We start from the raw sequence: 27,500 nt of genomic DNA on the forward strand, positions 1-27,500 counted from the left end.
GTAATAGTCCCTTAGTCCCTCCAGCTGTATGTAGACTACTGTAATAGTCTCTAATACCCTCCAGGGGTGTGTAACATACTGTAATAGTCCCTTAGTCCCTCCAGCAGTGTGTAACATACTGTAATAGTATCTTAGTCCCTCCAGCAGTGTGTAACATACTGTAATAATCTCTTAGACCCTCCAGCAGTGTGTAACATACTGTAATAGTCCCTTAGACCCTCCAGCAGTGTGTAACATACTGTAATAGTCCCTTAGTCCCTCCAGCAGTGTGTAACATACTGTAATAGTCCCTTAGTCCCTCCAGCAGTGTGTAACATACTGTAATAGTCCCTTAGTCCCTCCAGCAGTGTGTAACATACTGTAATAGTCCCTTAGACCCTCCGGCAGTGTGTAACATACTGTAATAGTCCCTTAGTCCCTCCAGCAGTGTGTAACATACTGTAATAGTCTCTAACACCCTCCAGGGGTGTGTAACATACTGTAATAGTCCCTTAGTCCCTCCAGCAGTGTGTAACATACTGTAATAGTCCCTTAGTCCCTCCAGCAGTGTGTAGACTACTGTAATAGTCCCTTAGACCCTCCAGCAGTGTGTAGACTACTGTAATAGTCCCTTAGACCCTCCAGCAGTGTGTAACATACTGTAATAGTCCCTTAGACCCTCCAGCAGTGTGTAACATACTGTAATAGTCCCTTAGACCCTCCAGCAGTGTGTAACATACTGTAATAGTCCCTTAGACCCTCCAGCAGTGTGTAACATACTGTAATAGTCCCTTAGACCCTCCAGCAGTGTGTAACATACTGTAGCTGCTGGTGAAGGGATTCAAAGCCTCTACTTTATCATTCAGCGTGGAACTTTCCACTGCTACTATGTTTTACATGTGATGGTGTTATTAGACTAAACCAGACAATAGATGATCTATTTACCTAGTCATGTTATTAGACTAAACCAGACAATAGATTATATCTTTACCTAGTCATGTTATGGTGTTATTATAGACAATAGATGATATATTTACCTAGTCCTGTTATTAAACTAAACCAGACAATAGATGATATATTTACCTAGTCATGTTATTAAACTAAACCAGACAATAGATGATCTATTTACCTAGTCCTGTAATGGTGTTACTATAGACAATAGATTATCTATTTACCTAGTCCTGTTATTAAACTAAACCAGACAATAGATGATCTATTTACCTAGTCCTGTAATGGTGTTACTATAGACAATAGATGATCTATTTACCTAGTCCTGTTATTAAACTAAACCAGACAATAGATGATCTATTTACCTAGTCCTGTAATGGTGTTATTATAGACAATAGATGATCTATTTACCTAGTCCTGTAATGGTGTTACTATAGACAATAGATGATCTATTTACCTAGTCCTGTTATTAAACTAAACCAGACAATAGATGATATATTTACCTAGTCATGTTATTAAACTAAACCAGACAATGGAAGATCTATTTACCTAGTCCTGTAATGGTGTTATTAAACTAAACCAGACAACTCCACGGTAGAATAGTTGGTGTCTGTTTGAACGTTTACACTGACAGGACGTGTCTTGGTTGTTAGGAGGAAGTTGTCAGAGAGCATGTTGACAAATATTGTCTTCTCTGAACACACACACACACACACACACACACACCCTACTGTCTGGCTGCTTGAATAGTACTGTATCTAAATGACAAAGCCCTGTCCCATCTGCTTACTCTAAACTGTTTGTGTTTGTTTTACTGTTTTAGATCTAGAAGTGTACCGAGTTCACATTGACCTTGTCTGTCTGTGTCTCTTCTCTCTTTTTGTCAGGTACAATCATTTCTTACGGGATCTGTCAGAGAACACGAGTCCAGATTACCCAGAGTTCCAACCGCTTTCAAGTAAGTGTCTCTCATCTCCCTGCTGCACACACTGCTCAGCTCGCTCAATCATCACTTCTCCTATATCCCAAATGACATCCTATTCACCTATTTTAGTGCACTACTTTTGACCAGAACCCTATGGGCCCTGGCACCCTATATAGTGCACTACTTTTGACCAGAACCCTATGGGGCCCTGGCACCCTATATAGTGCACTACGTTTGACCAGAACCCTATGGGCCCTGGCACCCTATATAGTGCACTACTTTTGACCAGAACCCTATGGGCCCTGGCACCCTATATAGTGCACTACTTTTGACCAGAACCCTATGGGTCCCTGGCACCCTATATAGTGCACTACTTTTGACCAGAACCCTATGGGCCCTGGCACCCTATATAGTGCACTACGTTTGACCAGGGCCCTATCACCGTGTAGGGAATAAGGTGTGTGTCATTTGGGACGGACCCACTGCGATTCTTCCCGAGGTAAATACAGTATCGATGGATTGACCTCGGCGCCGTTTATAGTCTGTCGTAGTCAAGAGGTCTGTCTCGACGCTGAAGACTTCGGCCTGCGTCCCAAATGACACCCTATCCAATTTATAGCGCACTACTTTTGCTGAGAACCCTATGGGCTGTGGTTAAGGGTAGTGCACTACTTTTGCTGAGAGCCCTATAGGCCGTGGTTAAGGGTAGTGCACTACGTAGAGGTCGGGACATTCCAGGCCACGACCCCGACCATCTCAGATGGTTCTGAAATCATTCCTGTAGTTAGAAAACAGATCATATTTATCGTTGCTGAAACATTTATTTAGTTGAACTATAAATTTGAAGCTAATCGATTGCATCCGAATTGGCCATTTTTATTTTATAGGGGAGGGGGTTCGTACACTGAACAAAAATATAAACACAACATGTGAAGTTTTGGTCCCATGTTTCACAAGCTGAAAATAAATGTCACTGAAATGTCATTTCTCTACCATAAGCCGCCTCCGTCGTTTTTTGAGAATTTTACAGTATGTCCAACCGGCCTCACAACCACAGACCACGTGTGGGCGAGCGGTTTGCTGATGTCAACGCTGTGAACAAAGTGCCCCATGGTAGCGGTGGGGTTATGGTATGGGGCAGGCATAAGCTATGGACAACAAACACAATTGCATTTTATCGATGGCAATTTGAATGCTCAGAGATACCGTGACGAGATCCTGAGGCCCATTGTCGTGCCATTCATCCTCCATCACCTCATGTTTCAGCATGATAATGCACAGACCCATGTCGCTAGGATCTCTACACAATTCCTGGAAGCTGAAAATGTCCCAGTTCTTCCATGGCCTGAATACTCACCAGACATGTCACCCACATTGAGCATGTTTGGTATGCTCTGGATCGATGTGTATGACAGCATGTCCCAGTTCTTCCATGGCCTGAATACTCACCAGACATGTCAACCACCTTGAGCATGTTTGGGATGCTCTGGATCGACTTGTCCCAGTTCTTCCATGGCCTGAATACTCACCAGACATGTCACCCACGTTGAGCATGTTTGGGATGCTCTGGATCGACATGTTCCAATTGCCGCCAATATCCTGTAATTTCACACAGCCATTGAAGAGGAGTTGGTGACAACAACAGGCAACAATCAACAGCCTGATCAACTCTATGTGAAGGAGATGTGTCGTGCTGCATGACACCAACACATCCTGATATTACCAGGTTCTGACCATTTTAGATGGTACTGTTCCAGGTAATACAATTTGTAAAAAAATAAAATAAAAAAAAGCATTTATTGCAAAAATCCAATGCAAGTCGATGGTACCTGTACTAGCATTTTCATGCTTCCTGTCAGAATCGTCCTAAAGTGTATACACTGTATTTTAATCACTCGGGACAGCGCCATCTAGTGGTCAGAACATGGTTAATATTAGGATGTAGGATGGGAACATAACTTGACTAATGACTAATTTATCTGAACAGGAGGGGGGAAAAAACGAAATTCCTCTGGGAATGCATTACATAGGATGAAGAAACAATACTCCAAGCCACAGCTCCGTACTACTTGTCAGACAGGGAACTGATACTCTTATTTATTTATTTTACCTTTATTTAACTAGGCAAGTCAGTTTTAAGAAGAAATTCTTATTTTCAATGACGGCCTCGGAACAGTGGGTTAACTGCTTTGTTCGGAGGCAGAACGACAGATTTTTACCTTGTCAGCTCGGGGCTTCGATCTTACAACCTTTCGGTTACTAGTCCGATGCTCTAACCACTAGGCTACCTGCCGCCTACAGTCACTGCTGGAGTGGGATTGGTGTGCGCATTACATAGGATGAAGAAACAATACCCCAAGCCACAACTCCATACGACTTGGGATCGGTGTGTGCATTACATGGGATGAAGAAACAATACTGCAAGCCATAGCCTCATACTACTTGTCGGACAGAGAACTGATACTCTATACTCACTGTTGGGGTGGGATTGGTGTGCGCATTACATAGGATGAAGAAACAATACCCCAAGCCACAACTCCATACGACTTGGGATTGGTGTGTGCATTACATGGGATGAAGAAACAATACTGCAAGCCACAGCCTCATACTACTTGTCGGACAGAGAACTGATACTCTATACTCACTGTTGGGGTGGGATTGGTGTGCGCATTACATAGGATGAAGAAACAATACCCCAAGCCACAACTCCATACGACTTGGGATTGGTGTGTGCATTACATAGGATGAAGAAACAATACTGCAAGCCACAGCTCCATACTACTTGGGATTGGTGTGCGCGTGGTTCGTGGGTAGCTTTGGAACGTCCCGTAGGGTACCATTTGGAATGCAGACTCAGTAGCACATTGTGTGAAGAGCTGGTTGATGTTGCTGTCACAGTAGTACAGGCTGTACAGGCCCAGTACAGGCTGGGGGGGAGATAGCGGCGGGCCCAGTACAGGCTGGGAGGAGATAGCGACGGGCTCAGTACAGGCTGTTCTGTGAGGATAGGATGAAAGCACTGTGGCAAAGCTCAACGTTCGTCTAAATTCTCAATGTGGATTTTAACTTAATTAATGGGGACCAGATCTGAGGATATTAAGCGATTATATTAATAAATAAAATCTTCGTCTGATCTCCGACATCAACAGAGAGAAGCACACCACCCGGATAATTCCAATCGTCAAATAAACAGCAAATCCGACATAAGCGCAAATGTACACAAGGAATTATTTATGGGGATCAATTAAAATCTTCATTGGCTGCGTGCTGCTTTTGCTTACAAATTAAAACAGCCTCTCACTGGTAAGATGAAGGTACATCTCTGAATGCTCTCTCTTCTTTCCTCCATCGTTCTCTCCTCTCCTCCATCCCTCTCTCTTCTCCATCCCTCTCTCCTCTTTCCTCTCCTCTTTCCTCTCCTCTCTCCTCTTTCCTCTCCTCTCTCCTCTTTCCTCTCCTCTCTCCTCTTTCCTCTCCTCTTTCCTCTCCTCTCCCCTCGTTCCTCTCCTCTCCCCTCGTTCCTCTCCTCTCCCCTCTTTCCTCTCCTCTCCCCTCTTTCCTCTCCTCTCCCCTCTTTCTCTCCATCCTCTTCCTCTCCCACCCTCTTCCTCTCCTCCATCCTCTCCCCTCTCCTCCATCCTCTCCTCTTCCTCTCCTCCATCCTCTTCCTCTCCTCCATCCTCTTCCTCTCCTCCACCCTCTTCCTCCCCTCTCCCTCATTAGCGCTGCTTTTCTAAACTCTTCATCTTTTTATGAGAAAAGAAAACTCTGTTTTGTTAGTTATCCCGGTTGTATTGTAAAGGGAATGATTTAGAAATAGCCCCAGCCAGATCACATTGTATCTGATTATCAAACTAACGAGTTGAGAGAGAACTCAGGAGGCTTTGTTGTTTTAATTCCCCTCTTGTTGTTTTTGTTTGTCTTTCTGTGTGTGGAATCAACAGCGTCGGTTAGAATTGTTGTAATTACCGTACTTCAAGAGTTTTCCTCATCCACTCTGTGTGTGTGTGTGTGTGTGTGTGTGTGTGTGTGTGACCTCACACTGCACTCTTAATATGCTCCCCGTGAACCACCAACCCGCACCACAAACCACTCAACACCAGGGAACAGGGTGCCAGTAGTGCACTATGTAGGGAACAGGGTGCCAGTAGTGCACTATGTAGGGAACAGGGTGCCAGTAGTGCACAGGGTGCCAGTAGTGCACTATGTAGGGAATAGGGTGCCAGTAGTGCACTATGTAGGGAATATGGTGCCAGTAGTGCACTATGTAGGGAACAGGGTGCCAGTAGTGCACTATGTAGGGAACAGGGTGCCAGTAGTGCACTATGTAGGGAATAGGGTGCCAGTAGTGCACTATGTAGGGAATAGGGTGCCAGTAGTGCACTATGGAGGGAATAGGGTGCCAGTAGTGCACTATGGAGGGAATAGGGTGCCAGTAGTGCACTATGTAGGGAACAGGGTGCCAGTAGTGCACTATGTAGGGAACAAGGTGCCAGTAGTGCACTATGTAGGGAATATGGTGACAGTAGTGCACTATGGAGGGAATAGGGTGCCAGTAGTGCACTATGTAGGGAATAGGGTGCCAGTAGTGCACTAGTGCTTCTACACCTGCATTGCTTGCTGTTTGGGGTTTTAGGCTGGGTTTCTGTACAGCACTTTGAGACATCAGCTGATGTACGAAGGGCTTTATAAATACATTTGATTTGATTTTAATAGGGTGCCAGTAGTGCACTATGGAGGGAATAGGGTGCCAGTAGTGCACTATGTAGGGAACAGGGTGCCAGTAGTGCACTATGTAGGGAACAGGGTGCCAGTAGTGCACTATGGAGGGAATAGGGTGCCAGTAGTGCACTATGGAGGGAATAGGGTGCCAGTAGTGCACTATGTAGGGAACAGGGTGCCAGTAGTGCACTATGTAGGGAACAGGGTGCCAGTAGTGCACTATGTAGGGAACAGGGTGCCAGTAGTGCACTATGGAGGGAATAGGGTGCCAGTAGTGCACTATGGAGGGAATAGGGTGCCAGTAGTGCACTATGTAGGGAACAAGGTGCCAGTAGTGCACTATGTAGGGAATATGGTGCCAGTGGTGCACTATGGAGGGAATAGGGTGCCAGTAGTGCACTAGTGCTTCTACACCTGCATTGCTTGCTGTTTGGGGTTCTAGGCTGGGTTTCTGTACAGCACTTTGAGACATCAGCTGATGTACGAAGGGCTTTATAAATACATTTGATTTGATTTTAATAGGGTGCCAGTAGTGCACTATGGAGGGAATAGGGTGCCAGTAGTGCACTATGTAGGGAACAGGGTGCCAGTAGTGCACTATGTAGGGAACAGGGTGCCAGTAGTGCACTATGGAGGGAATAGGGTGCCAGTAGTGCACTATGGAGGGAATAGGGTGCCAGTAGTGCACTATGGAGGGAATAGGGTGCCAGTAGTGCACTATGTAGGGAACAGGGTGCCAGTAGTGCACTATGTAGGGAACAGGGTGCCAGTAGTGCACTATGTAGGGAACAGGGTGCCAGTAGTGCACTATGGAGGGAATAGGGTGCCAGTAGTGCACTATGGAGGGAACAAGGTGCCAGTAGTGCACTATGTAGGGAATATGGTGCCAGTGGTGCACTATGGAGGGAATAGGGTGCCAGTAGTGCACTAGTGCTTCTACACCTGCATTGCTTGCTGTTTGGGGTTCTAGGCTGGGTTTCTGTACAGCACTTTGAGATATCAGCTGATGTACGAAGGGCTATATAAATACATTTGATTTGATTTGAATAGGGTGCCAGTAGTGCACTATGGAGGGAATAGGGTGCCAGTAGTGCACTATGTAGGGAACAGGGTGCCAGTAGTGCACTATGTAGGGAATAGGGTGCCAGTAGTGCACTATGTAGGGAACAGGGTGCCAGTAGTGCACTATGTAGGGAACAGGGTGCCAGTAGTGCACTATGGAGGGAATAGGGTGCCAGTAGTGCACTATGGAGGGAATAGGGTGCCAGTAGTGCACTATGTAGGGAACAGGGTGCCAGTAGTGCACTATGTAGGGAACAGGGTGCCAGTAGTGCACTATGTAGGGAACAGGGTGCCAGTAGTGCACTATGGAGGGAATAGGGTGCCAGTAGTGCACTATGGAGGGAATAGGGTGCCAGTAGTGCACTATGTAGGGAACAAGGTGCCAGTAGTGCACTATGTAGGGAATATGGTGCCAGTGGTGCACTATGGAGGGAATAGGGTGCCAGTAGTGCACTAGTGCTTCTACACCTGCATTGCTTGCTGTTTGGGGTTTTAGGCTGGGTTTCTGTACAGCACTTTGAGATATCAGCTGATGTACGAAGGGCTTTATAAATACATTTGATTTGATTTGAATAGGGTGCCAGTAGTGCACTATGGAGGGAATAGGGTGCCAGTAGTGCACTATGTAGGGAATAGGGTGCCAGTAGTGCACTATGTAGGGAATATGGTGCCCGTAGTGCACTATGTAGGGAATAGGGTGCCAGCTGGGACGAACGCCCCCAACCGAACTGATCTGAGGCAACAGCACTGTAATTACCAAGTTGTTGTTTTTATTAAAAGAGGCAATAAAGACCCATTCTAATGAAGAAGATTCAGAAACCATAACGGCCTCTCTCTCTCCAACCCACAGACGGCTTTGTTTTGGGTCTTCTTTTGTTGTTGTTGGTTTCGTAACGTAGGGATTAGGGTGCCGTTCAGGTAGTAGACTGACTGTTGCAACGCTATTACCCAGTCATAGTAGAGAGATGTTCAGAGTTGCCATGGGGACGGTGCCCGTCAGATCTGTCCTGTTTCTCTGTAATAATACTGGCCACCTATCAGTTTCATGTTGGTTTTAGCTAGCCCACATAGGTTCCCAACCTCGTAACTAGCTACCAAGAAGCCATTTCCGGCTATCGATCAAGTTAAAATAGCTAGCATGTCTAACTATCTTAGCTAGCATGTCTAACTATCTTAGCTGGCATGTCTAACTATCTTAGCTGGCATGTCTAACTATCTTAGCTAGCATGTCTAACTATCTTAGCTGGCATGTCTAACTATCTTAGCTGGCATGTCTAACTATCTTAGCTAGCATGTCTAACTATCTTAGCTAGCATGTCTAACTATCTTAGCTGGCATGTCTAACTATCTTAGCTGGCATGTCTAACTATCTTAGCTAGCATGTCTAACTATCTTAGCTGGCATGTCTAACTATCTTAGCTAGCATGTCTAACTATCTTAGCTAGCATGTCTAACTATCTTAGCTGGCATGTCTAACTATCTTAGCTGGCATGTCTAACTATCTTAGCTAGCATGTCTAACTATCTTAGCTAGCATGTCTAACTATCTTAGCTAGCATGTCTAACTATCTTAGCTAGCATGTCTAACTATCTTAGCTAGCATGTCTAACTATCTTAGCTAGCATGTCTAACTATCTTAGCTAGCATGTCTAACTATCTTAGCTAGCATGTCTAACTATCTTAGCTAGCATGTCTAACTATCTTAGCTAGCATGTCTGCTGGCCAGGTTGGTCGACCTCGGAAAGCGGTAGCTAAATGTACTGAATAAGAGTCATGTCCTCTTGTCTTTTACCCAGACTTTGTCGCCCCCCCCCCCCCCCCGACCGCCCACCTACCATCCACATGTACTTAGTGACCCCTGGTGTAGTTGATTGGTCTGCTTTGTTTCGGGTTCAGTTCCTTGCAGAGCTTGTTGGCTAACCCTAAACCCAACGACCCAGGCTACCGAACCAGACCAGTTCTACAAGGCAGTACCACCAGGAATCATTTGTGAAGGAAGTGGTGTCCTGTTAAGGTCAATAACCAGAGGAGAGGTGTCCTGTTAAGGTCAATAACCAGAGGAGAGGTGTCCTGTTAAGGTCAATAAGGAGAGGAGAGGTGTCCTGTTAAGGTCAATAAGGAGAGGAGAGGTGTCCTGTTAAGGTGGTCAATAAGGAGAGGAGAGGTGTCCTGTTAAGGTGGTCAATAAGGAGAGGAGAGGTGTCCTGTTAAGGTGGTCAATAAGGAGAGGAGAGGAGAGGTGTCCTGTTAAGGTCAATAAGGAGAGGAGAGGTGTCCTGTTAAGGTCAATAAGGAGAGGAGAGGTGTTCTGTTAAGGTCAATAAGGAGAGGAGAGGTGTTCTGTTAAGGTCAATAAGGAGAGGAGAGGTGTCCTGTTAAGGTCAATAAGGAGAGGAGAGGTCCTGTTAAGGTCAATAAGGAGAGGAGAGGTGTCCTGTTGAGGTCAATAAGGAGAGGAGAGGTGTCCTGTTGAGGTCAATAAGGAGAGAAGAGGTGTCCTGTTAAGGTCAATAAGGAGAGGAGAGGCGTCCTGTTAAGGTCAATAAGGAGAGGAGAGGAGAGGTGTCCTGTTAAGGTCAATAAGGAGAGGAGAGGAAAGGTGTCCTGTTAAGGTCAATAAGGAGAGGAGAGGTGTCCTGTTGAGGTCAATAAGGAGAGGAGAGGTGTCCTGTTGAGGTCAATAAGGAGAGAAGAGGTGTCCTGTTAAGGTCAATAAGGAGAGGAGAGGCGTCCTGTTAAGGTCAATAAGGAGAGGAGAGGTGTCCTGTTAAGGTCAATAAGGAGAGGAGAGGCGTCCTGTTAAGGTCAATAAGGAGAGGTGTCCTGTTGAGGTCAATAAGGAGAGGAGAGGTGTCCTGTTAAGGTCAATAAGGAGAGGCGTCCTGTTAAGGTCAATAAGGAGAGGAGAGGTGTCCTGTTGAAGTCAATAAGGAGAGGAGAGGTGGTCCTGTGTTTTCACACAGTTAGGCTGTGACTGCTGAAGGCCCAACCTGTGTGTGTGTGTGTGCCCGTGTGTGTGTGTGTGCCCCCGCCTACCCGCCCGCCCGTGGCACAGACCAGAAGCACTCTAATTATGTGGCTGGCTACACAGCATTGCGGTAGGCAGATCTAAGCCAATCAGGAGTGTTTTCATGTTTTAATTTGTGCACCCCTGGTCAGCACTCAACAGGGGGTGATGATGCAATCAAACACAGCTGTGTGTGTGTGTGGGTGGGTGGGTGTGTGTGTGAGAGTGTGTGTGTGTGTGTGCGTGATTGAGGCCTTAGACTCAAACAAGCCCTTCATCAAAAGAGTCACTCTGACTGGATGAAAGCAGTGTTGTTGTCTGGTTACACATAGAGAACATACTGCACCATGTGTTGTTGCCTGGTTACACATAGAGAACATACTGCACCACATAGAGAACATACTGCACCACGTAGAGAACATACTGCACCACGTAGAGAACATACTGCACCACGTAGAGAACATACTGCACCATGTAGAGAACATACTGCACCACATAGAGAACATACTGCACCACGTAGAGAACATACTGCACCACGTAGAGAACATACTGCACCACGTAGAGAACATACTGCACCACGTAGAGAACATACTGCACCACGTAGAGAACATACTGCACCACGTAGAGAACATACTGCACCACGTAGAGAACAAACTGCACCACGTAGAGAACAAACTGCACCACGTAGAGAACATACTGCACCATGTAGAGAACATACTGCACCATGTAGAGAACATACTGCACCACATAGAGAACATACTGCACCACGTAGAGAACATACTGCACCACGTAGAGAACATACTGCACCACGTAGAGAACATACTGCACCACGTAGAGAACATACTGCACCACGTAGAGAACATACTGCACCATGTAGAGAACATACTGCACCACGTAGAGAACATACTGCACCACGTAGAGAACATACTGCACCACGTAGAGAACATACTGCACCACGTAGAGAACATACTGCACCACGTAGAGAACATACTGCACCACGTAGAGAACATACTGCACCACGTAGAGAACATACTGCACCACGTAGAGAACATACTGCACCACGTAGAGAACATACTGCACCATGTGTTGTTGCCTGGTTACATGGAGAAAATACTGCACCATGTGTTGTTGTCTGGTTACACATAGAGAACATACTGCACCAAGTAGAGAACATACTGCACCATGTAGAGAACATACTGCACCACGTAGAGAACGTACTGCACCACGTAGAGAACGTACTGCACCACGTAGAGAACGTACTGCATCACGTAGAGAACATACTGCACCACGTAGAGAACATACTGCACCACGTAGAGAACATACTGCACCATGTAGAGAACGTACTGCACCACGTAGAGAACATACTGCACCATGTAGAGAACATATTGCACCACGTAGAGAACATACTGCACCACGTAGAGAACATACTGCACCACGTAGAGAACATACTGCACCATGTAGAGAATATACTGCACCATGTAGAGAACATACTGCACCACGTAGAGAACATACTGCACCACGTAGAGAACATACTGCACCACGTAGAGAACATACTGCACCACGTAGAGAACATACTGCACCACGTAGAGAACATACTGCACCATGTAGAGAACACACTGCACCATGTAGAGAACATACTGTACCATGTAGAGAACATACTGCACCATGTAGAGAACATACTGTACCATGTGTTGTTGTCTGGTTACATGTAGAGAACATACTGCACCACGTAGAGAACATACTGCACCACGTAGAGAACATACTGCACCACGTAGAGAACATACTGCACCACGTAGAGAACATACTGCACCACGTAGAGAACATACTGCACCACGTAGAGAACATACTGCACCACGTAGAGAACATACTGCACCACGTAGAGAACATACTGCACCACGTAGAGAACATACTGCACCACATAGAGAACATACTGCACCACATAGAGAACATACTGCACCACGTAGAGAACATACTGCACCACGTAGAGAACATACTGCACCACATAGAGAACATACTGCACCATGTAGAGAACATACTGTACCATGTGTTGTTGTCTGGTTACATGTAGAGAACATACTGCACCACGTAGAGAACATACTGCACCACGTAGAGAACATACTGCACCACGTAGAGAACATACTGCACCACGTAGAGAACATACTGCACCACGTAGAGAACATACTGCACCACGTAGAGAACATACTGCACCACGTAGAGAACATACTAAACCACGTAGAGAACATACTGCACCACGTAGAGAACATACTGCACCACGTAGAGAACATACTGCACCACGTAGAGAACATACTGCACCACGTAGAGAACATACTGCACCACGTAGAGAACATACTGCACCACGTAGAGAACGTACTGCACCACGTAGAGAACGTACTGCACCACGTAGAGAACATACTGCACCACGTAGAGAACATACTGCACCACATAGAGAACATACTGCACCACGTAGAGAACATACTGCACCACGTAGAGAACATACTGCACCACATAGAGAACATACTGCACCACGTAGAGAACATACTGCACCACATAGAGAACATACTGCACCACATAGAGAACATACTGCACCACGTAGAGAACATACTGCACCACGTAGAGAACATACTGCACCACATAGAGAACATACTGCACCACGTAGAGAACATACTGCACCACATAGAGAACATACTGCACCACGTAGAGAACATACTGCACCACGTAGAGAACATACTGCACCACGTAGAGAACATACTGCACCACGTAGAGAACATACTGCACCACGTAGAGAACATACTGCACCACGTAGAGAACATACTGCACCACGTAGAGAACATACTGCACCACGTAGAGAACATACTGCACCACGTAGAGAACATACTGCACCACGTAGAGAACATACTGCACCACGTAGAGAACATACTGCACCACGTAGAGAACATACTGCACCACGTAGAGAACATACTGCACCACGTAGAGAACATACTGCACCACGTAGAGAACATACTGCACCACGTAGAGAACATACTGCACCACGTAGAGAACGTACTGCACCACGTAGAGAACGTACTGCACCACGTAGAGAACGTACTGCACCACGTAGAGAACGTACTGCACCACATAGAGAACATACTGCACCACGTAGAGAATGTACTGCACCACGTAGAGAACGTACTGCACCACATAGAGAACATACTGCACCACGTAGAGAACATACTGCACCACGTAGAGAACGTACTGCACCACGTAGAGAACATACTGCACCACGTAGAGAACATACAGCACCACGTAGAGAACGTACTGCACCACATAGAGAACACACTGCACCACGTAGAGAATATACTGCACCACGTAGAGAACATACAGCACCACGTAGAGAACGTACTGCACCACGTAGAGAACGTACTGCACCACGTAGAGAATATACTGCACCACGTAGAGAACGTACTGCACCACATAGAGAACATACTGCACCACGTAGAGAACATACTGCACCACGTAGAGAACATACTGCACCACGTAGAGAACATACTGCACCACGTAGAGAACATACTGCACCACGTAGAGAACATACTGCACCACGTAGAGAACATACTGCACCACGTAGAGAACGTACTGCACCACGTTGAGCTTGATGGGTAGCCGGACCCAGACAGGATGAATAGGTAGCCGGACCCAGACAGGATGAATAGGTAGCCGGACCCAGACAGGATGAACAGGTAGACGGACCCAGACAGGATGAATAGGTAGACGGACCCAGACAGGATGAATAGGTAGACGGACCCAGACAGGATGAATAGGTAGACGGACCCAGACAGGATGAACAGGTAGACGGACCCAGACAGGATGAATAGGTAGCCGGACCCAGACAGGATGAATAGGTAGCCGGACCCAGACAGGATGAATAGGTAGCCGGACCCAGACAGGATGAATAGGTAGCCGGACCCAGACAGGATGAAAGAGAAAAGGACCCAGACAGGATGAACAGGTAGATGGACCCAGACAGGATGAACAGGTAGATGGACCCCAGACAGGATGAGCAGGTAGACGGACCCAGACAGGATGAATAGGTAGCCGGACCCAGACAGGATGTTAAGTTTGGGGGCAAATCCCGTGCATCACATCATTGAGTACCACTCCATATTGTCAAGCGTTGTAATTGTTAAGGAATGGGGAGTTTTTCATGGTAAACAAAACCATCTGTATAGAGCTAAGCACTGTCAATCATCTGTATAGAGCTAAGCACTGTCAATCATCTGTATAGAGCTAAGCACTGTCAATCATCTGTATAGAGCTAAGCACTGTCAATCATCTGTATAGAGCTAAGCACTGTCAATCATCTGTATAGAGCTAAGCACTGTCAATCATCTCTATATAGCTAAGCACTGTCAATCATCTGTATAGAGCTAAGCACTGTCAATCATCTCTATAGAGCTAAGCACTGTCAATCATCTGTATAGAGCTACGCACTGTCAATCATCTGTATAGAGCTAAGCACTGTCAATCATCTGTATAGAGCTAAGCACTGTCAATCATCTGTATAGAGCTAAGCACTGTCAATCATCTCTATAGAGCTAAGCACTGTCAATCATCTCTATAGAGCTAAGCACTGTCAATCATCTGTATAGAGCTAAGCACTGTCAACATCACCTGTATAGAGCTAAGCACTGTCAATCATCTGTATAGAGCTAAGCACTGTCAATCACCTGTATAGAGCTAAGCACTGTCAATCATCTGTATAGAGCTAAGCACTGTCAAAATCTTGAAGGAAAACCTGGTTCAGTCTGCTTTCCACCAGACACTGGGAGATGAAGTCAGACACTGGGAGATGAAGTCACCTTTCAGCAGGACAATAACCTAAAACACAAGGCCAAATCTACTCTGGAGTAGAAGACAGTGAATCTTCCTGAGTGGCCGAGTTACAGTTTTGACTTGGATCTACTTCAAAATCTATGGTAAAAACTGAAAAATGGTTGTCTGGCAATGATCCACAACCGATTTGACAGAGCTTGAAGAAGAATAATCAATAAATAATTATAGGCAATCCAGGTGTGACTGAATTCAGCTGTGATTTACCCAGAAATACACAGCTGTAATCTTTGCCAAAGGTACTTCTACAAAGTATTGACTGAGGAGTGTGAATACTTGTGTAAATTAGATTTCTGTATTTAATTTGCAACACACACACAAAAAAAATGACTTTGTCTTCGTGGGGTATTGTGTGTAGATGGGTGGCACTACTATCTATATTGAATTCAGGCTTTAACACAACACAATGTGGAATAGGTCAAGGGGCATGAGTACTTCCTGAAGGCACTGTTAGCTACTTCCGGGTGTTTCAGTAATCCATTCTGGCAGCTAACCCTCATCTGTCTACCCATGATGCTTTTTAGGGTCGGTGAAGCTGATCTCTGAGGTATCCCAGCGTATCCAGGACAACGCCCGCAGCCATGACAACCACCTGCAGCTGCGGCGGGTGCAGAGACTGCTGAAGGGGAGAAAGACCAAGGTGGAAGCTCCAGGTTGGTTCTGATTCTGATTACATTCCTTTCTCTCTTACTCTTGTTTTCTCTACCCCTCTCACTCTTTACCCCCTCTCACTCTCTACCCCTCTCACTCTCTACCCCTCTCACTCTTTACCCCCTCTCACTCTCTACCCCTCTCACTCTCTACCCCTCTCACTCTCTACCCCTCTCACTCTCTACCCCTCTCACTCTTTACCCCTCTCACTCTCTACCCCTCTCACTCTCTACCCCTCTCACTCTTTACCCCTCACACTCTTTACCCCTCTCACTCTCTACCCCTCTCACTCTCTACCCCTCTCACTCTCTATCCCTCTCACTCTTTACCCCTCTCACTCTTTACCCCTCTCACTCTTTACCCCTCTCACTCTTTACCCCTCTCACTCTCTACCCCTCTCACTCTCTACCCCTCTCACTCTCTACCCCTCTCACTCTCTACCCCTCTCACTCTCTACCCCTCTCACTCTCTACCCCGCTCACTCTCTACCCCGCTCACTCTCTACCCCGCTCACTCTCTACCCCGCTCACTCTCTACCCCGCTCACTCTCTACCCCTCTCACTCTCTCTTTCAATTCAATTCAAAGTGCTTTTTTTTGGTGTTGTGGCTTTACTTTCATTAATCTGATGACTGTAATTTATTTAATCAACTAAATATGTTTAATTGTTACCCTTTTTTAAATGAATCATATAACAATTACATCATTGGGATTTGGGGCACCACGGAAGAGTTACCATCTCGAGAATTAAACTCGAGAAGATATATCTATTTCCTCGATAAACAGTCGTCTGATTTAATTGTTACCTCATATCATCATTCTGACCAGTCGTAACCTTGGATCTGCAGAAACCCCAGCCTTATGAATCAGTACTACACACATTGGTTTAATTATTTACTAGCTAACTAAATAATAACACAGAATAAACATACACCCTTTAGATGGGACAGAGGTCCCTAGTGGATTGACAAAATATGTCGGCTTGTACACATCGACATGGAGAGAGACTTATCGTTGATACATTTCAGAACTATTCTCACATGAATCATATAGTTTTCACACGAACCGCCGCCCGTTTTTGGAATAAGAAATCATGACTGTATTTACGTGCGAACGCCTTTGTTCGGCGTTGATCTGTCGGAACCAGCCTTCAGCAGGAAGCTTGTGTGGTTCTGATCGTCCGTCTTCTACTGTTGTTCAGTATTTTAAAGGGAAACATCTAAATGTCTTGGAATGGCCTAGTCAAAGCCCAGACTTCAATCCAATTGAGAATCTGTGGTATAACTTAAAGATTGCTGTACACCAGCAGGAACCCATCCAACTTGAAGAAGCTGGAGCAAGTTTTTGCCTTGAGGGATGGTCAAAAATGGCCAGTGGCTAGATGTGCCAAGCTTATAGAGACATACCCCCCAAGAGACTTGCAGCTGTCATTACTGCATAAGATGGCTCTACAAAGTATTGACTTTGGGGAGTGAATAGTTAAGCTCAAGTTTTCATTTTTTTGGGGTCATATTTCTTGTTTGATTTACAATAAAAAAATATTTTAATCTTTAAAGTGTAAATCAAAGGATACAACCCCCCCACCCCCCCCTCCAAAAAAAACTATTTTAATTACAGGTTGTAAGGCAACAAAATAGGAAAAATGGCAGGAGGTTAGGAAGTGCAGCTCAGTTTCCACCTCATTTTGTGGGCAGTGAGCACATAGCCTGTCTTCTCTTGAGAGCCATGTCTGCCTTCCCGTGTTTGTGAACAGAGCACCCGGACCAGCTTGCTTAGGGGACTCTTCTCCAGGTTCATCTCTCTGTAGGTGATGGCTTTGTTATGGAAGGTTTGGGGAATCGCTTCCTTTTAGGTGGTTGTAGAATTTAAAGTCTATTTTCTAGATTTTGATTATTAGTGGTTATCGGCCTAATTCTGCTCTGCATACATTATTTGGTGTTTTACGTTGTACACAGAGGATGTTTTAGCAGAATTCTGCATGCAGAGTCTCAATTTGGTGTTTGTCCCATTTTGTGAAGTCTTGGTTGGTGAGCGGACCCCAGACCTCACAGCCATAAAGGGCAATGGGCTCTATGACTGATTCAAGTATTTTTAGCCAAATCCTAATTGGTGTGTTGAATTTATGTTCCTTTTGATGGCCTGGAAGGTCCTTCTTGACTTGTCTCTCAGATGGTTCACAGCTTTGTGGAAGTTACCTGTGGCGCTGATGTTTAGGCCAAGGTATGTATAGGTTTTTGTGTGCTCTAGGACAATGGTGTCTAGATGGAATTTGTATTTGTGGTCCTGGCAACTGGACCTTTTTTGGATCACCATTATTTTGGTCTTACTGAGATTTACTGTCAGGGCCCAGGTCTGTCGGGGCCCAGGTCTGACAGAATCTGTGCAGAAGATCTAGGTGCTGTTGTAGGCCCTCATTGGTTGGGGACGGAATCAGATCATCAGCAAACAGTAGACATTTGACTTCTAGTAGGGTGAAGCCGGGTGCTGCAGACTGTTACAGTGCCCTCACCAGTTCGTTGATATGTATGTTGAAGAGAGTGATGCTCAAACTGCATCCCTGTCTCACCCCACGGCTCTGTGGGAAGAAGTTCATTCCTATTTTAACCGCACGTGTACCTGTCTCTTTCTCTACTATTCTCTCTCTACGTCTCTCTACCTTCTTCCTCTCTCTCTACTTCTCTCTACCTTTCTCCTCTCTCTCTACTTCTCTCTACATTCTTCCTCTCTCTCTACTTCTCTACCTTTTTCCTCTCTCTCTACTTCTCTACCTTCCTCCTCTCTCTCTACTTATCTACCTTCCTCCTCTCTCTACTTCTCTACCTTTCTCCTCTCTCTACTTCTCTACCTTTCTCCTCTCTCTCTACTTCTCTACCTTTCTCCTCTCTCTCTACTTCTCTACCTTTCTCCTCTCTCTACTTCTCTACCTTTCTCCTCTCTCTCTACTTCTCTACCTTTCTCCTCTCTCTACTTCTCTACCTTTCTCCTCTCTCTCTACTTCTCTACCTTCCTCCTCTCTCTTTCTCTCCACTTCTCTACCTTCCTCCTCTCTCTCTACTTCTCTACCTTCCTCGTCTCTCTTTCTCTCCACTTCTCTACCTTTCTCCTCTCTCTCTACTTCTCTACCTTCCTCCTCTCTCTCTTTCTCTCCACTTCTCTACCTTCCTCCTCTCTCTTTCTCTCCACTTCTCTACCTTCCTCCTCTCTACTTCTCTACCTTTATCCTCTCTCTCTACTTCTCTACCTTTCTCCTCTCTCACTTCTTTACCTCTCCTTTCTCTCTCTACTTCTTTACCTCTCTCCTCTCTACTTTACCTCTCTCCTCTCTCTCTCTACTTCTTTACCTCTCTCTTCTCTCTCTCTACTTCTCTACCTTCCTCCTCTCTCTACTTCTCTACCTTCCTCCTCTCTCTACTTATTTACCTCTCTCTCTCTCTCCACTTCTCTATCTTTCTCCTCTCTCTCTCTACTTCTTTACCTCTCTCTCCTCTCTCTCTCTAATTCTTTACCTCTCTCCTCTCTCTCTCTCTACTTCTTTACCTCTCTCCTGGCCTGTCCTCTCCTCCTGTCCTCCCCTCCTGTCCTCTCCTCCTCCTGTCCTCTCCTCCTCCTGTCCTCCCGTCTCTCCTCCACCTCTCCTCGTCTCCCCTCCACCTCTCCTCGTCTCCTCCGTACTCTCTTCCTCCTCTCCCCTCCTATCCTCTCCTCCTCCTCTCCTCCCGAGGGAGTGGTCCACATGTAGAAGGAACAACAGAGAGACGTCGTCCTCGTGCCTCCCTCACCCTGCCTGTCTCCCCACGGACCAATTACAGACTCATCTAGTGGACCGGCACATGAAAAGGAAGCTGTGTGTATATGAACACACACACACACACACACATACACACAAACGTGTATGTGTCTATGGACACTGCTGTGTCTTTTATGTGTGTGTGTGTGTGTGTGTATACTTAGCACAAAAGGTGTTCGGGAGGCTGCCATAAGCATGGCTGTGAATAGCTAGTGAGCAGCAGGTCTCTCTGTTCGTGTGGAGGAGGTTTTTCATCTCATCCGTGGATCTCAGGCCCCTTTCAACTCTCTACTGAGCCTCTTTCCTCTCTTTCAGCCAATCAGGTCTGAATCCTTCCTAACTAACATCAAGACAAGCACCAGTCTGACTCAGCCCCTCCCTCACAGTCCCGCCACCCCAGCCCTCAAAGCCTCTCCCTCAACCTCCAGCACTTCTACTGTGGCTAAAAGACAGGCTAGCTGCTTCTCCAGTGATGTGTCCCAAATGACACCCTTTCTCCTAGGTAGTGTTTAACCAGAGGTGAGGAGGTAGCCAGGCAGAGAGATGGAGCCCCTGGAACATATTGAGTAGCCCATCAGATGAGGAGGTAGCCAAGCAGAGAGAGAGAGAGAGAGAGAGAGAGAGAGATGGAGCCCCTAGATAATATTTAGTAGTCCATCAGATGAGGAGGTAGCCAGGCAGAGAGAGAGATGGAGCCCCTAGATAATATCGAGTAGCCCATCAGATGAGGAGGTAGCAAAGCAGAGAGAGGGATGGAGCCCCTGGAACACATGGAGTAGCCCAGCAAAAGATAAAGAGGCTGATTGTGAGATAAGAATTAAGAAGAGAGGAATCAATGAGACATCGATACCACAGACAGTCTGGCTGGATGGAGTTATCCTGGGAGGTTGGGGGGGGGGGGGGGGGGGGGGGGGGTAGAGAAGGTGGGGGCTGGAGAGATGTCTGGAGGCTGGCAGGGAGGATGGATAGAGGCTGGAGGGAGGGAGAGAGGCTGGAGGGAGGGAGGGAGTCTGGAGGGAGGGAGGGAGGCTGGAGAGATGGAGGGAGGCTGGAGAGATGGAGGGAGGCTGGAGAGATGGAGGGAGGCTGGAGAGATGGAGGGAGGCTGGAGAGATGGAGGGAGGCTGGAGAGATGGAGGGAGGCTGGAGAGATGGAGGGAGGCTGGAGAGATGGATGGATGGGGGGAGGCTGGAGGGAGGGAGCCTGGAGAGAGGGAGGCTGGATCCCATACCTAACCTGAAACAACTCAGGAACGATCCCGTACCTACCCTGAAACAACTCAGGAACGATCCCGTACCTAACCTGAAACAACTCAGGAACGGTCCTAACCTGAAACAACCCAGGAACGATCCCGTACCTAACCTGAAACAACTCAGGAACGATCCCGTACCTAACCTGAAACAACTCAGGAACGATCCTAACCTGAAACAACCCAGGAACGATCCCGAACCCAACCTGAAACAACTCAGGAACAATCCCGTACCTAACCTGTAACAACTCGGGAACGATCCTAACCTGTAACAACTCAGGAACGATCCTAACCTGAAACAACTCAGGAACGATCCTAACCTGAAACAACTCAGGAACGATCCTAACCTGAAACAACTCAGGAACGGTCCTAACCTGAAACAACTCAGGAACGGTCCTAACCTGAAACAACTCAGGAACGGTCCGAACCTGAAACAACTCAGGAACGGTCCTAACCTGAAACAACTCAGGAACGGTCCTAACCTGAAACAACTCAGGAACGGTCCTAACCTGAAACAACCCAGGAACGATCCCGTACCTAACCTGAAACAACCCAGGAACGATCCCGTACCTAACCTGAAACAACCCAGGAACGATCCCGTACCTACCTCGAAACAACTCAGGAACGATCCCGTACCTGACCTGAAACAACTCAGGAACGATCCCGTACCTAACCTGAAACAACTCAGGAACGATCCCGTACCTAACCTGAAACAACTCAGGAACGATCCCGATCCTAACCTGAAACAACTCAGGAACGATCCCGATCCTAACCTGAAACAACTCAGGAATGATCCTAACCTGAAACAACTCAGGAACGATCCCGTACCTAACCTGAAACAACTCAGGAACGATCCCGTACCTAACCTGAAGCAACTCAGGAACGGTCCTAACCTGAAACAACTCAGGAACGATCCCGTACCTGACCTGAAAAAACTCAGGAACGATCTCGTACCTAACCTGAAACAACCCAGGAATGATCCCGTACCTAACCTGAAACAACTCAGGAACGATCCTAACCTGAAACAACTCAGGAACAATCCCGTACCTAACCTGAAACAACCCAGGAACGATCCCGTACCTAACCTGAAACAACTCAGGAACGATCCCGTACCTACCCCGAAACAACTCAGGAACGATCCCGTACCTAACCTGAAACAACTCAGGAACGATCCCGTACCTAACCTGAAATAACTCGGGAACGATCCTAACCTGAAACAACTCAGGAACGATCCCGTACCTAACCTGAAACAACTCCGGAACGGTCCTAACCTGAAACAACTCAGGAACGATCCCGTACATGACCTGAAACAACTCAGGAACGATCCCGTACCTAACCTGAAACAACCCAGGAATGATCCCGTACCTAACCTGAAACAACTCAGGAACGATCCTAACGTGAAACAACTCAGGACCAATACCGTACCTAACCTGAAACAACCCAGGAACGATCCCGTACCTAACCTGAAACAACTCAGGAACAATCCCGTACCTACCCTGAAACGACTCAGGAACGATCCCGTACCTGACCCGAAACAACTCAGGAACGATCCCGTACCTAACCCGAAACAACTCAGGAACGATCCCGTACCTAACCTGAAACAACTCAGGAACGATCCCGTACCTAACCTGAAACAACTCAGGAACGATCCCGTACCTAACCTGAAGCAACTCAGGAACGGTCCTAACCTGAAACAACTCAGGAACGATCCCGTACCTGACCTGAAACAACTCAGGAACGATCCCGTACCTAACCTGAAACAACCCAGGAATGATCCCGTACCTAACCTGAAACAACTCAGGAACGATCCTAACCTGAAACAACTCAGGAACAATCCCGTACCTAACCTGAAACAACCCAGGAACGATCCCGTACCTAACCTGAAACAACTCAGGAACGATCCCGTACCTAACCTGAAACAACTCAGGAACGATCCTAACCTGAAACAACTCAGGAACGATCCCGTACCTAACCTGAAACAACTCCGGAACGGTCCTAACCTGAAACAACTCAGGAACGATCCCGTACCTGACCTGAAACAACTCAGGAACGATCCCGTACCTAACCTGAAACAACCCAGGAATGATCCCGTACCTAACCTGAAACAACTCAGGAACGATCCTAACCTGAAACAACTCAGGAACAATCCCGTACCTAACCTGAAACAACCCAGGAACGATCCCGTACCTAACCTGAAACAACTCAGGAACAATCCCGTACCTACCCTGAAACAACTCAGGAACGATCCCGTACCTGACCCGAAACAACTCAGGAATGATCCCGTACCTAACCCGAAACAACTCAGGAACGATCCCGTACCTAACCTGAAACAACTCAGGAACAATCCCGTACCTACCCTGAAACAACTCAGGAACGATCCCGTACCTGACCCGAAACAACTCAGGAACGATCCCGTACCTAACCCGAAACAACTCAGGAACGATCCCGTACCTAACCTGAAACAACTCAGGAACGATCCCGTACCTAACCTGAAACAACTCAGGAACGATCCCGTACCTAACCTGAAACAACTCAGGAACGATCCCGTACCTAACCTGAAGCAACTCAGGAACGGTCCTAACCTGAAACAACTCAGGAACGATCCCGTACCTAACCTGAAACAACTCAGGAACGATCCCGTACCTAACCTGAAACAACCCAGGAATGATCCCGTACCTAACCTGAAACAACTCAGGAACGATCCTAACCTGAAACAACTCAGGAACAATCCCGTACCTAACCTGAAACAACCCAGGAACGATCGCGTACCTAACCTGAAACAACTCAGGAACGATCCCGTACCTAACCTGAAACAACTCAGGAACGATCCTAACCTGAAACAACTCAGGAACGATCCCATACCTGACCTGAAACAACTCAGGAACGATCCCGTACCTAACCTGAAACAACCCAGGAATGATCCCGTACCTAACCTGAAACAACTCAGGAACGATCCTAACCTGAAACAACTCAGGAACAATCCCGTACCTAACCTGAAACAACCCAGGAACGATCCCGTACCTAACCTGAAACAACTCAGGAACAATCCCGTACCTACCCTGAAACAACTCAGGAACGATCCCGTACCTGACCCGAAACAACTCAGGAACGATCCCGTACCTAACCCGAAACAACTCAGGAACGATCCCGTACCTAACCCGAAACAACTCAGGAACGATCCCGTACCTAACCTGAAACAACTCAGGAACGATCCCGTACCTAACCTGAAACAACTCAGGAACGATCCTAACCTGAAACAACCCAGGAAGGATCCTAACCTGAAACAACTCAGGAACGATCCCGTACCTGACCCAAAACAACTCAGGAACGATCCCGTACCTAACCCGAAACAACTCAGGAACGATCCCGTACCTAACCCGAAACAACTCAGGAACGATCCCGTACCTAACCTGAAACAACTCAGGAACGATCCCGTACCTAACCTGAAACAACTAAGGAACGATCCCGTACCTAACCTGAAACAACTCAGGAACGATCCTAACCTGAAACAACCCAGGAAGGATCCTAACCTGAAACAACTCAGGAACGATCCCGTACCTAACCTGAAACAACTCAGAAACGGTCCTAACCTGAAACAACTCAGGAACGATCCCGTACCTAACCTGAAGCAACTCAGGAACGGTCCTAACCTGAAACAACTCAGGAACGATCCCGTACCTAACCTGAAGCAACTCAGGAACGGTCCTAACCTGAAACAACTCAGGAACGATCCCGTACCTAACCTGAAACAACTCAGGAACGATCCTAACCTGAAACAACTCAGGAACGATCCCGTACCTAACCTGAAACAACTCAGGAACGATCCCGTACCTAACCTGAAACAACTCAGGAACGATCCTAACCTGAAACAACTCAGGAACGAAGCCGTACCTAACCTGAAATAACTCAGGAACGATCCCGTACCTAACCTGAAACAACTCAGGAACGATCCTAACCTGAAACAACTCAGGAACGATCCTAACCTGAAACAACTCAGGAACGATCCCGTTCATCCAATCATACATGACAGTGCTGTGGGACAAAGTCCACTTCAAATGAATCTCCCCCCCGTACCGTCAGCCCAGTGTCCCGTCCCTTCCTCTCACCATGGTCACGGCAGGGGGTACCCTGGTCCTTTGAGGTTCAACCTTCTTCACCTGGGCCTTCCTACACACACACACACACACACAGGGCTATCCTCCACACACACACACACAGGGCTATCCTCCACACACACACACACACATTACAAACAGGGCTATCCTCCCTACACACACACACACACACAAACAGGGCTATCCTCCCTACACACACACACACACACACACACACACACACACAGGGCTATCCTCCCTACACACACACAGGGCTATCCTCCCTACACACACACAGGGCAATCCCCCCCCCCCCCCCCACACACACACACACACACACACACACAGGGCTCCTCTCCCCCCTGGTGCCAGCCAACTGACCGACAGGTCTTTGTAGTAGAGAATAGGTAACTCTTTGACAGCGGCGGTTGAAAGGAGAGGACATGGAGAGGGGAGCTCACAGTTCCTGCTCTTTGAACCCACGGATGGCTGGGGGCTCAGAGGGCTGTTGATGGTTCTGTACTTTACAGACAAGGGCCCGGCTGGCTGGCTGGAGGCTCAGAGGGCTGTTGATGGGTCTGTACTCTGTACTGCACAGACACGGGGCCCGGCTGGCTGGAGGCTCAGAGGGCTGTTGATGGTTCTGTACTCTGTTCTGTACAGACAAGGGGCCCGGCTGGCTAGAGGCTCAGAGGGCTGTTGATGGTTCTGTACAGACAAGGGGCCCGGATGGCTAGAGGCTCAGAGGGCTGTTGATGGTTCTGTACTCTGTTCTGTACAGACAAGGGGCCCGGCTGGAGGCTCAGAGGGCTGTTGATGGTTCTGTACAGACAAGGGGCCCGGATGGCTAGAGGCTCAGAGGGCTGTTGATGGTTCTGTACTCTGTTCTGTACAGACAAGGGGCCCGGCTGGCTAGAGGCTCAGAGGGCTGTTGATGGGTCTGTACAGACAAGGGGCCCGGCTGGCTAGAGGCTCAGAGGGGTGTTGATGGTTCTGTACAGACAAGGGGCCCGGCTGGAGGCTCAGAGGGCTGTTGATGGTTCTGTACAGACAAGGGGCCCGGCTGGAGGCTCAGAGGGCTGTTGATGGTTCTGTACTCTGTACTGCACAGACAAGGGGCCCGGATGGCTGGAGGCTCAGAGGGCTGTTGATGGTTATGTACAGACAAGGGGCCCGGCTGGCGGCTCAGAGGCTGTTGATGGTTCTGTACTCTGTACTGCACAGACAAGGGGCCCGGATGGCTGGAGGCTCAGAGGGCTGTTGATGGTTCTGTACAGACAAGGGGCCCGGCTGGAGGCTCAGAGGGCTGTTGATGGTTCTGTACTCTGTACTGCACAGACAAGGGGCCCGGCTGGAGGCTCAGAGGGCTGTTGATGGTTCTGTACAGACCAGGGGCCCGGATGGCTGGAGGTGTGTGTGTGTGTGTGTAGGGAGGATAGCCCTGTTTGTAATGTGTGTGTGTGTGTGTCGGGGTCAATTCCATTTGAAATTCCAGTAAATTCTGGAAGTACACTGAAATTCACATTTAAATCTCTTCAATAAGAACAAATTAATGGACTGGAATTTGAAAATGGTTTACACTCTGAATGGACTAGGATTTACATTGAGTTGACCCCTGACCCTGGTGTGCCCCAGCCACTTCAATCTAACAACACAGCATATCAACCTCTAACCCTGGTGTGCCCCAGCCACTTCAATCTAACAACACAGCATATCAACCCCTGCCTGCCCGCCTGTTGACATGTTGTCTCCCCATGTTAAACCAGTCCCACCTCCTCACCTGACAGAATAACATGTTGTCTCCCCATGTTCAACCAGTCCCACCTCCTCACCTGACAGAATGACATGTTGTCTCCCCATGTTCAACCAGTCCCACCTCCTCACCTGACAGAATAACATGTTGTCTCCCCATGTTAAACCAGTCCCACCTCCTCACCTGACAGAATAACATGTTGTCTCCCCATGTTCAACCAGTCCCACCTCCTCACCTGACAGAATGACATGTTGTCTCCCCATGTTCAACCAGTCCCACCTCCTCACCTGACAGAATAACATGTTGTCTCCCCATGTTCAACCAGTCCCACCTCCTCACCTGACAGAATAACATGTTGTCTCCCCATGTTCAACCAGTCCCACCTCCTCACCTGACAGAATGACATGTTGTCTCCCCATGTTCAACCAGTCCCACCTCCTCACCTGACAGAATATCATGTTG

General features: G+C 47.4%; 1 protein-coding gene and 1 long non-coding RNA gene across 4 annotated transcripts in view; one reads left to right on the forward strand and one right to left on the reverse strand.

The window, feature by feature from the left end:
- The window catches only part of LOC110490691 (Rho guanine nucleotide exchange factor (GEF) 39), a 107,994-nt gene that overhangs the window by 42,682 nt on the left and 37,812 nt on the right, over positions 1 to 27,500 (forward strand). For all 3 annotated transcript variants that reach the window (XR_005036248.1, XR_005036249.1, XM_036945433.1), the window contains exons 6-7: positions 1,815 to 1,885; positions 16,030 to 16,158. Coding sequence is in view for 1 of the 3 variants with exons in the window: in XM_036945433.1 (XP_036801328.1) it covers positions 1,815 to 1,885; positions 16,030 to 16,158 (200 nt within the window). In the remaining 2 variants the exon portion in view is untranslated. The remainder of the gene's footprint in view (positions 1 to 1,814; positions 1,886 to 16,029; positions 16,159 to 27,500) is intronic.
- Positions 22,791 to 23,278, reverse strand: LOC118938863. Its single transcript, XR_005036250.1, has 3 exons — positions 23,225 to 23,278; positions 22,913 to 23,104; positions 22,791 to 22,852 (listed from the first exon to the last, which is right to left on the reverse strand). It is a non-coding gene; the product is annotated as an uncharacterized LOC118938863 (long non-coding RNA).

Source organism: Oncorhynchus mykiss, chromosome 15, assembly GCF_013265735.2.
Source record: "Oncorhynchus mykiss isolate Arlee chromosome 15, USDA_OmykA_1.1, whole genome shotgun sequence".
Lineage (NCBI taxonomy): Eukaryota > Metazoa > Chordata > Actinopteri > Salmoniformes > Salmonidae > Oncorhynchus > Oncorhynchus mykiss.